This window comes from Canis lupus, chromosome 12 (assembly GCF_011100685.1).
Source record: "Canis lupus familiaris isolate Mischka breed German Shepherd chromosome 12, alternate assembly UU_Cfam_GSD_1.0, whole genome shotgun sequence".
NCBI classification, from domain to species: domain Eukaryota; kingdom Metazoa; phylum Chordata; class Mammalia; order Carnivora; family Canidae; genus Canis; species Canis lupus.
The window spans coordinates 49,174,085-49,189,339 of NC_049233.1; the positions used below are offsets into that span (position 1 = coordinate 49,174,085).

The following is a 15,255-nucleotide window of genomic DNA, read 5'->3' on the forward strand; positions in this document are numbered from 1 at the left end:
CATTTTCATATACCTATATGCCACTAATGGAATGTTTCTTAAGCCCTAAGAAGTTTCTATGTAAAAAGGGTTCCTCGGAAAATACTGAGGAAAGCAATCTCAACCTTGCTTATAGTACTTGTGAGAAATGGTGAATGGGACTAGCTGTTATTCATTTAAATAATGGATGATAAGTAGTCATCAGCAAAATACTGGAAAATAAGCATAATGATGGCCAAAATAATCTGCATCTGTATTGCTTCGACCAAAAGGTGCAATTATTAGAAACAATGCTTTGTGCCAGGAGAAAAGTGACAATACTGATTTTAGAAGGAATTACTCACTTAGCCAATAAACAACAATAAAGAACTTCGAAAATTAAGGAAGTAAAAAAAAAAAAGTAAAAAAAAAAAATAATAAAAATAAAAGAAAATTAAGGAAGTAAGACTAGAATGTCATCAATGCCTATGCTGGTAAAACTTCAGAGCAGCAAGAGAAAAGGTCCACACACCCCGCAGAAACCACTCGGACAATGTCTCTCAGGTTCAGCTTAACAGAAGATGTAAGAATGTAGGTCTCATCTATTGTAGGCTCCTTGTCTCCCACTGAAATCCAATATCCTTCAACCTGGATAAGTCGTCCTCCTTTTGGTTCTGGAATAGGCTGAAAGTCACAGAAGTTAGAGAAATAACCCACAGTCCTATTCTTTCAGAGAGGGGCGTAAGGTAGGAAAAACCACTGTCACCAAGAATGCTGCCCTGTTCTGGATGCTTTCAACATTAAAAGCCATGGGTGAAATATGAAAAGTACTTTGAGGAATGAGAACAAAATGATGACATGTATTGGTTTTTAAATCCAGGTGAGTTGTAGTGAGGAAAGAACTTGAATTGGATAGTTTCTGATTCAGTTCTTTTCTCTCACCTACCAAAATTTTCACTCTCAGTCTGATGAAATATTTGTCAAAAACATGTACTTCAAATGAACTAAATTCCTAAAAACAAGACCAGTTCTGAACTGAGGGAATGGGCTTTTGCATTATTACACTGATTTATAACAAAACTGTCATTTTCATACATCAAAAATAGTCAAAAGTGGTCAGATTTGTAGCTATGAAAAAATGCTCTTCTAAAACATTTAGTTCCCTAATTTGAAGCTACTACCATTCCAGGCACTTCTTTAAGAGCTCCTCAACTGAACTCAGAAGCAGTGGGGGAAAAAAAGGATCCTTAGGCCTCCATCAGGGGTAACCATGAGGAACACATAAAAAAAAAAAGATAAGGACAGTGAGTGGTATTAGAATAATAATCAAAGGAAGCTTAACTTTTTTTTTCAATGTTTTTATGGTTTACCAAAAGTACATATTCATGTGTTACTTGTATAAATTTTAGAAAGGAAAAAATACTGAATCCAAAGTAATCCTAAGTCCCTAATAAGGTTCTTTCTTCCTTAAGAGCAAGGAATCAACATAAAAACAAGCCAGTTAGTTGATAAACTACTTTCTCAGCATCTTTCACTCCCATGTTATTCTAGAATCTCCTCCTCAAACTGAAATGGTTGCTGTGTTTAATAAGAAAAAAAAAAAAAAAAAAGTCCAACTATCAATCAGATGGGAAATGTGTACACAAACTATGGTGTAAGCAACAAATTACTATGCAACCATTAGAAACCATGTCATAGTGATCTGTGGTACAGACACAAAAATATATCCAGGATATGGTTAGGCTAAGAAAGGAAGCCACAGAACAGTATTATGCGATGATTCCTTTTAAGTCATTTATATTAGATACATACATTAGAATTTGCCCTTACTGAGTGAAGTCAGGAAAAGACAAATACCATATGATTTCACATATAGGTACAATCTAAGAAACAAACAAACAAAAAAGACAACCCAAAAAAAAGACTCTTAACAAGAGAGAACAAATTGATGGTTTACCCAAGGGGAGGGGAGGGAAGAAGGGGGAGATGGTGAAACAAGTGAAGGGAATTAAGAGTACACTTAGCTTCAGCAACGAGTAACATACATAAAGATTTGTTGAATCACTATATTATATACCTGAAACTAATGTAATACTGTATATTAAATATACTGGAATTAAAATAAAAAACAAGAAGGAATTTGCCTTGATAAATCTATACATACACTGTCAAAATTTAAATATATATAAAAAAATACAAATATAATTTAGGTGGAAAGGTATATGGTTTAAATCTAAAGAGTAGAAGGATTACTAGGAATTTTCACCATCTAAGACACAACTTAATTTTTTGGAACAAACTGATTACTTTTATAATTAGAAACAAGTTTAAAAAAACAGAACACCAAAATTTTGATAATTCAGCCTTTTATTTATGTTAAAGAAGTCAAAAAAAACAAACAACATACCTGCTTCAGCAGACTTTTTACATTGCCAGAGACAATGTGTTGACAAATGAGCTTCTGAACTATTGGGTGTGATGCCCTGTCAAGCTGTGTTAAGAAACCCAAACAAAAGCCCTAGAAAAAAAAAAACAAATATGCATAAAACTGATTACACCCTTCTGCAATTACAGGCCAACTTATTTCAAGAAAAAAATTCAACCTCTTGGGTGGTGCTGGTTCCCAGAACAACTTTTAAATGTGATATTATAGTAGAATAAGGACAGGGTCACTCTGGTATGTTCTGGGCTGATCTGACTAAATGGAACACACATGCACAGGCAGACCCAGCATATGCATCACCACTCCCTCCCTTTCAATGATGAACCCATCCACCAAACTCCCATCCAAGCAGAGACTTTAGGAAGACCTCATAGAGCGAGCGCTGGATGTTGCCACACGGATTGGAAGCTGCAAATCGCAGAGCCCTGCAAAGGGTCCGAAGGCTGTAATGAGGTCTATGGCCAGTTCCATCCACCAATTTTGTCCCAGAGTCTTTCCGGAGAGCTGTGTACAAGCTACAAAAAAGGACAAAGTTCAGATGACTTTATTAACTCATAAGCATTCACCATTTTGCCGTTACTTTGATTTTCTACACAAGGCCCAAAAGCCACTTTTATAGAATTAGATAGTTAAGCTTACATACAGTTTCCTAGAGCATTCATCAAAACCTCTCAGACATTCACTTTTAAATCTATTTCTCACACAGTCAAAGACTTTTTCAAAAGAAGGATCTATCAATTTCCTTTTGGGTAAAAAGAGGAGAGAGGTGATGTTCTTAACAAAAGGATGGCAAGACAGGAGAAGTCCTTAGTAAAAATATCCAGAGTTCAGAGGCACTTGGGTAGATTAGCCATTTAAGCATTCGACTCTTACTTTCGGCTCAGGTCATGATCACAGGGTTGTGAGATCAAGCCCCATGTTGGGCTCTGTGCTCACAGGGGAGTGGGCTTGACCTGTCCCTTCCCCCCCCCTTACTCTCTCTTTAAATATAAATAAATCTTAGTATATGTATTGCAGAAGCGAGCACATAAATAAACCTTAGAGAGAGAGAGAGAATATACAGAGTTCAAACACAGTGTTCCTAATACACTCTAATACAATGGGGAAATAAAGTGCCTATGTAATCTATAATAGTAATGGAGAAGAAGCACACAGGAAAAATCACGGTGTATTGAAAGGTCATAGGTACAGCCATAATCAACAATGACAAAACGTTAAAAAGCATGAAAATATGACTGTTACTGTTATCATTATCACACACTTTAGAAGTCTAAAAGATGACAAGATGTTAGGAGTTTCAGAATAAAACATGAAATGCGAGGAATTTAAAATTTCATGAAATTCATGATCAGCTATACAAGATCAAGAGTAACCAAATGCATGTCACAGATGAAATCCAAATGAGATTTGGCTTATCTCTGCAATCTAGCTATATATTCTTTCTCTTATAGAAAGAATCTACATTCCAGAAGTGGGTTATTACAAATGGAACACTTACTACTTATACTTTCAGCATCTTACAAGAGCCTCTGCTTTACTAATCTGTTTTATCTCGCTTTTGAATTTTAATCACACGTATTTATACTTTTGTCCAAATAATCTTGGCTAACAAAATGTGTTCCAATTTTAGAATGTGGTATTGGTAAACCACTCCAAAGCATTTTCACAAATGCCTTCTTAACTATCCTATTTAAAATAGGGCCCCAAGCCTGTATTTTCTAATCCCCATTTTACTTTATGTGTTATTTTTCTTCACTTACCATAACCTAAAATAAGGAGAATCAGGATTCAGATATAGCTATTATTAATATTAAATATTCAGATATTTATAGCTATATCTCTAGTACCTGGGCAACTCAATAATTATTTGTACAAAAAAAAAAGGGAACAAATCACAAAAAGCAAAGTAAAACATTAATATGATCCTATTTCAAAAACTTTACATAATGTAATGTTCTTTCTAGATGACACAGACAAAATTTAAATTACTAAGTAATGTGCCCAGAATGATAGAATTCGTTTTTGACAGAGCCTGTACTAGGATTCAGGCTGTCTAATATAAGAGACTGTACCCTTTCCACATGGCATAAAAACAAAAACAAAAACAGAAACAGAAAAAAAAAGGCTCAAGAAAGCACCAAGCCACATGGCCAGTCCTTACTTTATTCCGCTATGCCTCAGTTAATTTTAAATCTGAATCATTCATTGTATCAACCTTTTTCTCCCTGCATCCCACATAACTAGCATGCAACCTGCAAAAATAAGATTTCATCAAGACAGATCAAAATACAAGCAAGCCTTTTACACCTTCCAGAGATGCAAACTCCTAGCTATGAATACAAAACTAATTAGGAGGGATCCCTGGGTGGCACAGTGGTTTGGCGCCTGCCTTTGGCCCAGGGCGCGATCCTGGAGACCTGGGATCGAATCCCACATCGGGCTCCCGGTGCATGGAGCCTGCTTCTCCCTCTGCCTGTGATCTGCCTCTTTCTCTCTCTCTCTCTGTGACTATCATAAATAAATAAATTAAAAAAAAAAAACTAATTAGAAGAACACTGTCTAATTGTTTACATATTCTCGTTAAGTGGTAATTACTAAGCTTTCGATGTGGCTTCATTAGGAAGATCCATGGGAATTCTTAAAGTTCCAACTTTAAAATAGAAACCTTAATGATAATCCTTCTCTAATAAGAAGCATTAAATAAATAAACAAACAAACAAACAAACATAAAATAAAATAAATAGTATTTGCGGATGAGGCACACAGGGAACCTACCTGATGATTCCTTGCACTGTGGTCTTATTTACACTCAGTCCTTTCAGATAATCCACAATAAGAATTTGTAAATCTTCTTTACTTTCCAATTCTTCTACATAAAGTTCTGTGAACCTATAAAACAATTATTATTACATAATAACCACTTTTTAGGAAGTTAATACAACTATTCTGACAATTAAAAAATACAAAACACAAAGGGTGGCTGGGTGGCTCAGTCAGTAAGCCAGCATCTGCCTTTGGCTCTGGTCATGATCCCAGGTCAAGCCCCTTGGGGGGCTCCTTGCTCACTGGGAAGCCTGTTTTTTTGTTTTTCCCTCTCCCTTTGCTACTCCTTCCCACAGTTTGTTCTCTCTCAAATAAATAAATAAAATCTTAAAAAAAAAAAAATACAAAACACAAAGTTATGTAAACTCATTTTAATTGCTTATGGTATAAAATATGAAAGTCTTTCATCTAGCTATAAACTGACCATAGTGAAATAAGATAACGTAATTGTTACCAAAAATTTATTATTTCTACGCAATACTCTTTGTAAGAAATAATTATAAAAAATAAGACATTTATCCCTTATTTTCAGAGGTGTTATAGCTACATGTAATAAAAAATACATCCAGCAGCAACAACAAAAAGCACCCACACATTCAAAAATAAAGTCACTGGAGCAAAGGAAGATATAATGTTTATAGTTTATAAAATTTTCCTAAGAAGGTTTTATTACTCTTATAATGAGAGGAATCTAATAAAATTTTAACACTATTTTAATACTCAAAATTCAACAAAAGGTCACCAACAAAAATAAGATCATTTAACTTTTTCCAAATGCTATATACATAAAATACCAAACAACTAAGTACCATGTTAGTGTCAGTCAGTGTTTACTGAACACTGAAACTTAAAAGGCCTTTTACAAATCACTGGCCTCATCCAAGAGGATTCATTCAGTTCCTAAAATGTACTTATACTGTTATATATTATACTGTTTTATCAGTATGTAAAGGTTTTCCTAATAGCTATAAGGTTAATTGAATGAAGAAAAAATTTTATTTTCAACGATATCCATGAGCCATTACGTGTCATACAAACAACCCAACTGAAAAAATTCTCCAGTGTTCTGGGGTCCTCCATATTCCTATCACCTAAAGAAAGTAGAAGAATATGACAAAGAAGAATTCCTCTTAGCAGAGATCAAGAAATTTCAAGCACCATTATGAGGACTGGTTATGTTATTATTATCAACCAATAAAGAGAATTTTTTTAAAAATCCCCAGGAACCAGGCCATGTCCCCTCACCTGTTTCTTATTCCTGGTGGGAGATTTCTTTTGCCCACGTCTGTTGCTGGGTTCATACAAGCAAATAAACGGAAGTCAGGATGACGAACCAGGGGTTCTGGTAAGAGAAAACCATAAGTTCTCAACTGGTAACATCAAGTGATCAGCCACGGGTGCCCCGGGGAAGACTATCTAAGTTCACAGAACCTCAGGCCAGGAAGCCCTGCCTCAGACTTAGCAAGAATGGTGCTGGCTGTGCAAACCATCCTTCCTTTTTCTGAAATCCCACTGAAACCAATTTCCAGACATATGTAACAACTTAATCTTATGCTCCCCTTCCACCATCTTTTAAGGTATGGTTGTTCATTACCACTTATGTTTTATCACCTATTCACCTATATGTATATCACCTATTCAAATATATACAATTCAGTATATACTACCAAGTAACAAATTCTTATTCTTGGGCACCTGGGTGGCTCAGTTGGTTAAGTGTCTCCTTTTGGCTTGGGTCATAATCCCAGGGTCCTGGAATCAAGTCCCACATCGGGCTCCCTGTTCTGTGAGTAGCCTGCCTCTGCCTTTCCCTATGCCTCTACCTCTCTTTTTCTCTCATGAATAAATAATTTTTTTAAAGATTTATTTATTTATTTATTCATGATAGATAGAGAGGGAGAGAGAGAGAAAGGGAGAGAGAGAGAGAGGCAGAGACACAGGAGGAGGGAGAAGCAGGCTCCATGCCGGGAGCCCGACGTGGGACTCGATCCCCAGACTCCAGAATCGTATCCTGGGCCAAAGGCAGGCACCAAACCTCTGAGCCACCCAGGGATCCCCATGAACAAATAATTTTTAAAAAATTTTTAAATTCTTATTCTTTGCATTCCCCATGCCTCCTAACTTGGCAGAAAATTAGTACTATGGAATGAACACTGGGAGACCTATGTAATCCACCTAACCAAAAGAATCTTACTCTAAAGAGGTCAAAGACCTGGCATCAAGTCAAACCTCAATGAGATCAAGTACTACCTGTGTCTCCTCGATCCAGCAACACTAGGGAGCCAGAAGAACCTTCAAGTAAACCACTGAGACATTCTAATGTTTCTGGAGCAGCCAGATTAATCTCATCCAACAAGATCCACTCTCCTTTCTTTACGGCTTGAGCTAGTGTACCCTAAAAGAAGATAAAGTGTTAAAAATCCACTGCAAAAAAGATACTCTCACCAAGAGCAGTTATGTAAGCAGGGTTAGAAACAAGGGCAAACCTCTTGTACTTAATGAACTTTCACCCTAAATGCCGAATGGCTGCCAGGTGATTTCAAGAGCTAAGGTCAAGTTACCATTTTTATTTTTATTTTTATTTTTTTGTTTATTTATGATAGTCACACACACACACACACACACAGAGGAGAGAGAGAGAGAGAGGCAGAGACACAGGCAGAGGGAAAAGCAGGCTCCATGCCCCGGGAGCCCGACGTGGGATTCGATCCCAGGTCTCCAGGATCGCGCCCTGGGCCAAAGGCAGGCGCCAAACCGCTGCGCCACCCAGTGATCCCGAGTTACCATTTTTAAATGTCCAGAAGGGTCAAGGGAGTATGTTTGAACCTAACAGAGACACGCAACAAACTAAATTATCTCAGTAGATGGATAGTCAGGTAACTAATAATCTATAATGTGTTTAGATGTTTAGAAGTATCCAAATGGTTATTAAAACCACTAAAAATAAATGTAGGATCAGTTGATGAGTATGCAAAGATGAGACGAATGACTAAGTCAAAAGAGTGCAGTGGTTGTAATACATAGCCTTATACATTTGCTAAAGAATATCAAAAGAAATCTTTCCTCTTCTTCATTGGTTTATCTCTTCAAGTTCTGTTTCCAAGAGAACTGAAATACAAATCTTAAAATCCACTATTGATACAACACCAGAAACTGTTTTATTATTAAATGGCTTTAACTTTTGTTTTCACAATGATCCTAACAGAATCTTCTATAAATTGAAAACATTAAAACAGGACAAGTGTATTGAACTCCAGTGTAATGCCAAGTCATGAAATAGATATAAACCCTATTTTGAGAGCACTTGACATCCTAATTGGTTATTTAAAAAAATATTCCTATTAAGATTAAGCTCTGATGACCAAATTTCCCATATTGATGGGACATGATTGAGTAATCTCTCTCACCAAAACACTATCTCAAACAAGAGTCCCACCTCCTTTTAAGGTGTGGTCTAAAATATGTCACAGAAACAATTTGTTATTATTATTATTATTATTATTATTATTAAAAAAATACCACAGTTTATTGAAGACTACAAATATTTTGTTACAAGTTGAAACTACATGCCTTCCAGAATCAAAAGCAACAGCAGGTGTGTGCATTGACACTTCGGAGGTGCTGCACCACTTGAATTCGAAATGGGTAAGACAGGGTCAGACACATGGGGGAGAGGGAAAAGGGGAAAGGGCAAGTTCAAAGCTCAGAAGGCAGAAACAATTTTTTAAAATAAGAATTTAAAAATCTTAAGCTGGGGATCCCTGCATGGCTCAGCGGTTTAGCACCTGCCTTTGGCCCAGGGCATGATCCTGTGGTCCCAGGATCAAGTCCCACATCAGGCTCCCTGCTTCTCCCTCTGCCTGTGTCTCTGCCTCTCTCTGTGTGTCTCTCATGAATAAATAAATAAAATCTTTAAAAAAATAAAAATAAATAAAAATCTTAAGCTATGAAAATTTTTTAGGTTGGTCCTTCCCACAGGGTGATAGGCAGAAAACAGCAGAACTACCCATTCACTGAGAGTGAGGCCTAAAGTGAATAGATCCAAATCTACTCCTCCTTCCCCCTCACCATGAAATAGAGTCCACTAGTTGTCCTCAACTCCAACTTTAAGAATAATGGTGCTCATCAAGACCTTATAATTTCCATAAAGGATATTTTTCAAAAATCTCCCCCTGAAGTATTATTCATTAGTGTTTATTAAGTCTCAAACACCAAGCACTAAAAATATCAACATAAAGATAATACAAAATAGTAGCCTGCCTAAACCTGAATTTTGTATCAAATCAACATTCCTTTAACCTAAATAACTGAACCAAAATACCTCTACAAATGCAAACAATAGGGCATTTTCAGTCATTTTCATCTGTTGTTGAGCATGGTTGAGTCTAAGACCAAATGCTTCCCATTTCTCTTTTAGGAGTAACCCTAGAAAAGAATAAGGACAAGAATTTAACATACACTTTAGGTTGTAAAACATAGAACTTAAACACACACACAAAAAAAACAAAACTCACATAAAAATCAAACATCTTAGAAGTATAAAAAAATAAGTTCAAATACTTATATATAATGTTATGTTTCAGCCACAATAGTAACTAGTTCACTTATATGCATATGTTCGTTAGTTAATTCTTTCACCCCTCATAAGAGCTTCCAAGTAGATACCCTTATTCCCATTTTATGAACGAGGAAACACAGAGAAGATAACTAAACTACCAAAAACCCTTTGGCTGTAGAATTCAGCTTTTTGGGTATAATTTATTTTCTAAGGAAAGAGGAATTATTGACCAATAAGTGGTACTTGTACATCAACATTAACAATCATGTTTTTATGGAAATCATGACTAGAATCACAGAAGCAGCAATACTTCAGAATTAGTCATCTCCCTTAAGTCCTACAAAGCTCCAATTTCTACTGCTTCATTCTTCCCCAAACTCCTCCTAATTCTGTAAGGGAACCCAAATTTGTCTGCCTGATGTGCAGGGAAGCCAATCACAAAGACACCAAGTGTGCAGCAAGAATTTATTTAAGAGTCAGCCCAATGAGGAGACTCTGAATAGAAGCCTCAATCCACCCTTCCCCAAGAAAGATAGGAAAATTTAAAGGCAAGTGAAAACAGGTCTGGGTAAAAAGTTGCATCTGTGGTTTTAGTCTACATCTGCACTTATTATTGGTCCCACTAACCCTTTGTTACCAGTTTCAATCCCCACTGTTTTTTTTTTTTAATTTTTTATTTATTTATGATAGTCACACAGAGAGAGAGAGAGAGAGAGGCAGAGACACAAGCAGAGGGAGAAGCAGGCTCCATGCACCGGGAGCCCGACGTGGGATTCGATCCCGGGTCTCCAGGATCGCGCCCTGGGCCAAAGGGAGGCGCCAAACCGCTGCACCACCCAGGGATCCCCCCACTGTCTTTTGAACATGATTCACTCTTGAGTAAATTGGGATAACAGTTCTAACTACTTCCTACAGAAACGGGGTGCAGTTTCGGGGTTTGAGGAATCAAACAACTTTGTGCTTTCTTGGAAATATTCCCTAGCACTTGGCTTAACATGTACATTCTGCTTGACTAAACAGTAGTTTCTTCTTTGGTTGCTTTCAAGCAACATCAAAGCTGACATATCCAGCAACCATACAAGCTACCAGAAGCAGCTCAAGTCCTTTACCTCCATGCAGCAACTAACCTTCATCAAGAATAAGGAGCTTTACAACTTGGGAAAGAGCTGTATCCCCAACACTCTTTCTTGTCACTAAATCTCATTTTTCTGGTGTGGCTGACAACCGCATTATCACCAGTCAATTCTTTCACAGCGATGCCCGGAAGCTCTAGAAGTTTGCTGAATTTGTTGCTTGTGTTGGAAATAGTGTTAAACACAATTCACTGAATTCTATTGAATCTCCTCATTCCTTTAAAACCCAGCCACCTGATCTAAGTCTTGGATATAAATTGGTTTTTCCTCAAAGCCAAATAGCATTAGTTCACAGTAGGGGTTGCCTTGTGACACGAATGACACTAGTAAAAGGTGAATGCAAGAAATATTTAACTGTGGAGAAAAACATTCTTATACTGTACAACAGGTGGGTCATCGAGTGCTGTCATAGCACCTCCTACTCTGACCAGATGGGTTCTATCAGCATCAGTGGCCACCATCTGTGTATACCCCCTGGTCATTTTTCTGCATGTCCATATTCAGACCCTTGTGTAGGTAAAAGCAGGAAATCTGGCCACTGTTTTTCTATTAGAGACACAGCTCTTAAAAAAAAAAAAAAAAAAGACACAGCTCTTCTTACAGTGGCACTTTAAGGATGTACAAACACCATCACCTGTTGTCCAGCATTTATTGCTTGTGGATTCAACCTGCTGTAAAGTATATAGCAAATCAGTAACCCCAAGTAATAACACTCCTCTGTTAGTCTGCTGTAAAGTATATAGCAAATCAGTAACCCCAAGTAATAACACTCCTCTGTTAGTCTGTCTCTTAAAAAAAACATCTTAAGATATATTGGGGTGGGGCACGAGGGTGGCTCAGTCAGTTATATGGCCTACTCTTGGTTTTAGCTCAGGTCATGATCTCAGGGTTGAGATCAAGCCACAAGTCAGGACCTGCGCTCAGCAGGGTGTCTGATTAAGACTCTCTTCTCCTCTGCCCCTCTCCCCATGCTCACTTGCTTGCTTTCTAAAAATACATAAATCTTATTTAAAAAAAAAATCTGTCAGAGCTCACAAGAATAGTTAGCAAAATTTTCGTTCCAAAGATAGTGGGTGAAATCGATACTCAAGGTGTGCCACCATCCAAGGTTTGGGTGATCCTGGCTCTTATGTTTTTTTTGTCTTTCTTTCTCAAAAGTCAAAAGTCCCCTTTCCGGGGGCACCTGGTTAAGCCTCTGCCTTCAGCTGAAGTCATGATCCCAGGGTGCTAGGATCAAGCCCCAAGGATCTCCCTCTCCCTCTGCCACCCCACCCTGCTTGAGCTCTATGTCAAATAAATGAAGTCTTACCAAAAAAGAAAGAAAGAAAAAAAAAAAAAAAAAGACCCCTTTCTTTCCAACTAGCTCCATGAGTATGTACTGGTGAAAAGGGCTTCAGCTTTATTGATGTTACCACAGTATATATACGTGAACTTCCTTGTATATGGTTACAAATTAACATTCTTCCCTTTTGACAGATTTTTTTTTTTAGAAAAATATCACAATCGGGATCCCTGGGTGGCGCAGTGGTTTGGCGCCGCCTGCCTTTGGCCCAGGGCGCGATCCTGGAGACCCGGGATCGAATCCCACGTCGGGCTCCCGGTGCATGGAGCCTGCTTCTCCCTCTGCCTGTGTCTCTGCCTCTCTCTCTCTCTCTCTCTGTCTTTCATAAATAAATAAATAAAATCTTTTAAAAAAAGAAAAAAAGAAAAAATCACAATCCAACATTGTTTCTTGTTAGATTGAGTTTAATTGTTCTGGACCTTAGGTAAGAAATTTGCTCCATATCTCACAAACCAATCTTAGTCTTGAAAATAGGTCAGTTCTGTTAAACAGTTGTCAGCTCAGGAGACTGTCCTGCAGGTGGGCTCTCAAAGTTAGACCAGGTAAAGATGCTTTGTAAGCAAGGTATCTGTAAGCAAGGTATCAAGCTGCTATTTCCAAGGGGCTTTATTGGCTCCATAAAGTCAACCTACTTCTTTAATGCTGTCTGGTCACATTTGAGTCTATGCATTTCACCCTCAAATATGACATTCCAGTCAAAGCCTTGGTAATATAACCAATGTTTCCAGTGGCATCCTATTACACGGAGAACAGATTCTTAGAGATCTTATGCTAATAATTATAATACATGCCACGAAAATATAAGAATTTTCAGAGAATTTCTGAATTCTGGAGGAAAAAAATAAATGTTTCATATTTGTTTACAAAGGAACATTATATTAAATTCCTGTGAGTCATAGCTGAAGAGAAAAAGTTCCCTTAAATCTGTAAGAGCAAATATTAGAGAACCAGAAATACTTCAAACAAAAGTCATAAAAAATATATAATCATTTTTCTCAGTTCTTTTAGTCCCATGTTATTCTGCTTGAATCTAGTTCTTTCATTAGTTCCAGAAATTTTTACCTTGTTCAGTTTTATCATCTTAAAGGTATCAAAAAGCCTTATTTGTCAAAAGTCCTTTCTACGAATTGCCTTTAAGCTGAAACATACTTGCAAGATCATCAACAATAACTATAAATGGCAAAAGGCTCAAAAATGGCCATGGTTAAAGATCTGATCAGAGTTCATTATAATACAGTTGACAGGGAAATATAATTATTACTGGGCACACAACATTTTAATAATTAGAATTACAAGTAATGACACTGTACCAAGTTATATTAAAATCTTATAACCTGGGACGCCTGGGTGGCTCAGTGGTGTAGCGCCTGCCTTCGGCCCAGGGTGTGATCCTTGAGTCCCGGGATCGAGTCCCACATCGGGTTTCCTGTGTGGAGCCTGCTTCTCCCTCTGCCTATGTCTCTGCCTCTCTCTCTCTTTCTCTCTCTCTTGGTCTCTCTCATGAATAAATAAAATATATTTTTTTTAATCTTACAACTTAAGAAGGTTTACCATCCTTTCTTTGACAATGCTTCCATGTAATCTGACATAACAACCAAGCCTAATTAGTAAAAAAGACTTCATTTAGAAGTTGAATTTTGGGAAATTTGTCAGAAGTGTCAAAGTTTTGAAGCATATGCCAAAAATAGGATTATAGATCATTACAAAACTTAGTATCCTATTTAGCCAAGGCAGCAATAAGAGATTCTAAAGGTTACAGAATACAAATACAGAAGGTTACAGAATTGTTAGCAACACTTAGGACTTTTAATACTGAGAAGATGCAACTTTCTTAAGTAATCAAGGATCTAATGAAGACAAAACACAGAAATTTGTTTTTCTAAGCAGATTAAAGATAAAAACCTGTTTATAATTTCTTATTAGACCAATAACCTAAGGAAACTGTCATTTTAACATGAAAACCTAATTCCAATTTGATGCTGGTATACTTCTGATATTAAAGATTACTCGTTCCAACAAATGAATTCTTTAAAAATTTATAGAGTCCCTTCCTTTTTCCTGTCATCTCCCATGCTGACATACACTTATCAGGATAAGGATACCCAGGGCACAGCATGGATCTGAGTTCTTGTGGTGGGTGTAGTGATGTGCTGACCAGAATCTCCATCAGAAATGAAGGACTCTCAGCTGCAGGGGTGCTGCCAACAGTCCTCAACTCTGAAATGCCACTGGGGATGGCCTTGACTAAAGACAGCTGCCTTACCAAGGGCATGCCCTCTTCCCAGGTGGTCACATCCAGTAACTATTATAAAAGTCCAGTTCCAATTTTGCCCCAATTTAGGATGGTTCTGAAGGGGCAGCCCCGGTGGCGCAGTGGTTTAGCACCGCCTGCAGCCTGGGGTGTGATCCTGGAGACCCGGGATCGGGTCCCACATCGGGCTTCCTGCATGGAGCCTGCTTCTCCCTCCGCCTGTGTCTCTGCCTCTCTCTTTGCTCTCTCTGAATGAATGAATAAATAAATCTTAAAAAAAAAAAAAAAAAAAAAAGGATGGTTCTGAAGGATAATCCAAATTTGAAACTCCTCAGAGAATCAGCTAAGCTTCTGTTGATATTGTATCACTGCTCAACTTCTGTCTAATCTTGCTTTCTTACTCCCTTCTCTTCCCCAGGTGTTGATCACTCCCTAATAAACTTAATCTTAGTGCCTACCAAGCACAAAATTCCTTTCCAAAGATTCCTTTCTCACAAACCTACAACTTTCCTCTTTACATTCACTTTTTGTCTTCAATTTTCCTTCTAAATAACCAGTCTCACTTTCCTTGCATAGTTTTTTCTCTGATCATTTCCATTAATTCTATATATTAGAATTCTTAACTCTTAGAAACCTTAAGTTTCTAGTGAAAACTAAGTAGTAACTAATAGTGAACTGTCTGTTGTACCAGCAGCATTCCTTAGACTGGTGAATTTATGACATTTAAGAATTTTTAGAAATATATGC

The 15,255-nt window shown here is 37.4% G+C and overlaps 1 protein-coding gene and 1 long non-coding RNA gene across 7 annotated transcripts in view; one reads left to right on the forward strand and one right to left on the reverse strand.

Moving 5' to 3' along the window:
• Positions 1 to 15,255, reverse strand: part of MDN1 (midasin AAA ATPase 1) — a 166,430-nt gene that overhangs the window by 102,169 nt on the left and 49,006 nt on the right. For all 3 annotated transcript variants that reach the window (XM_038554729.1, XM_038554731.1, XM_038554730.1), the window contains exons 17-23: positions 9,546 to 9,649; positions 7,475 to 7,619; positions 6,470 to 6,566; positions 5,177 to 5,290; positions 2,769 to 2,916; positions 2,366 to 2,476; positions 491 to 642 (exon numbers count right to left, since the gene is read on the reverse strand). In XM_038554729.1, the coding sequence (XP_038410657.1) occupies positions 491 to 642; positions 2,366 to 2,476; positions 2,769 to 2,916; positions 5,177 to 5,290; positions 6,470 to 6,566; positions 7,475 to 7,619; positions 9,546 to 9,649 (871 nt within the window). The remainder of the gene's footprint in view (positions 1 to 490; positions 643 to 2,365; positions 2,477 to 2,768; positions 2,917 to 5,176; positions 5,291 to 6,469; positions 6,567 to 7,474; positions 7,620 to 9,545; positions 9,650 to 15,255) is intronic.
• Positions 1 to 15,255, forward strand: part of LOC102156150 — a 68,431-nt gene that overhangs the window by 19,153 nt on the left and 34,023 nt on the right. The gene's annotated exons all lie outside the window — the stretch shown is intronic.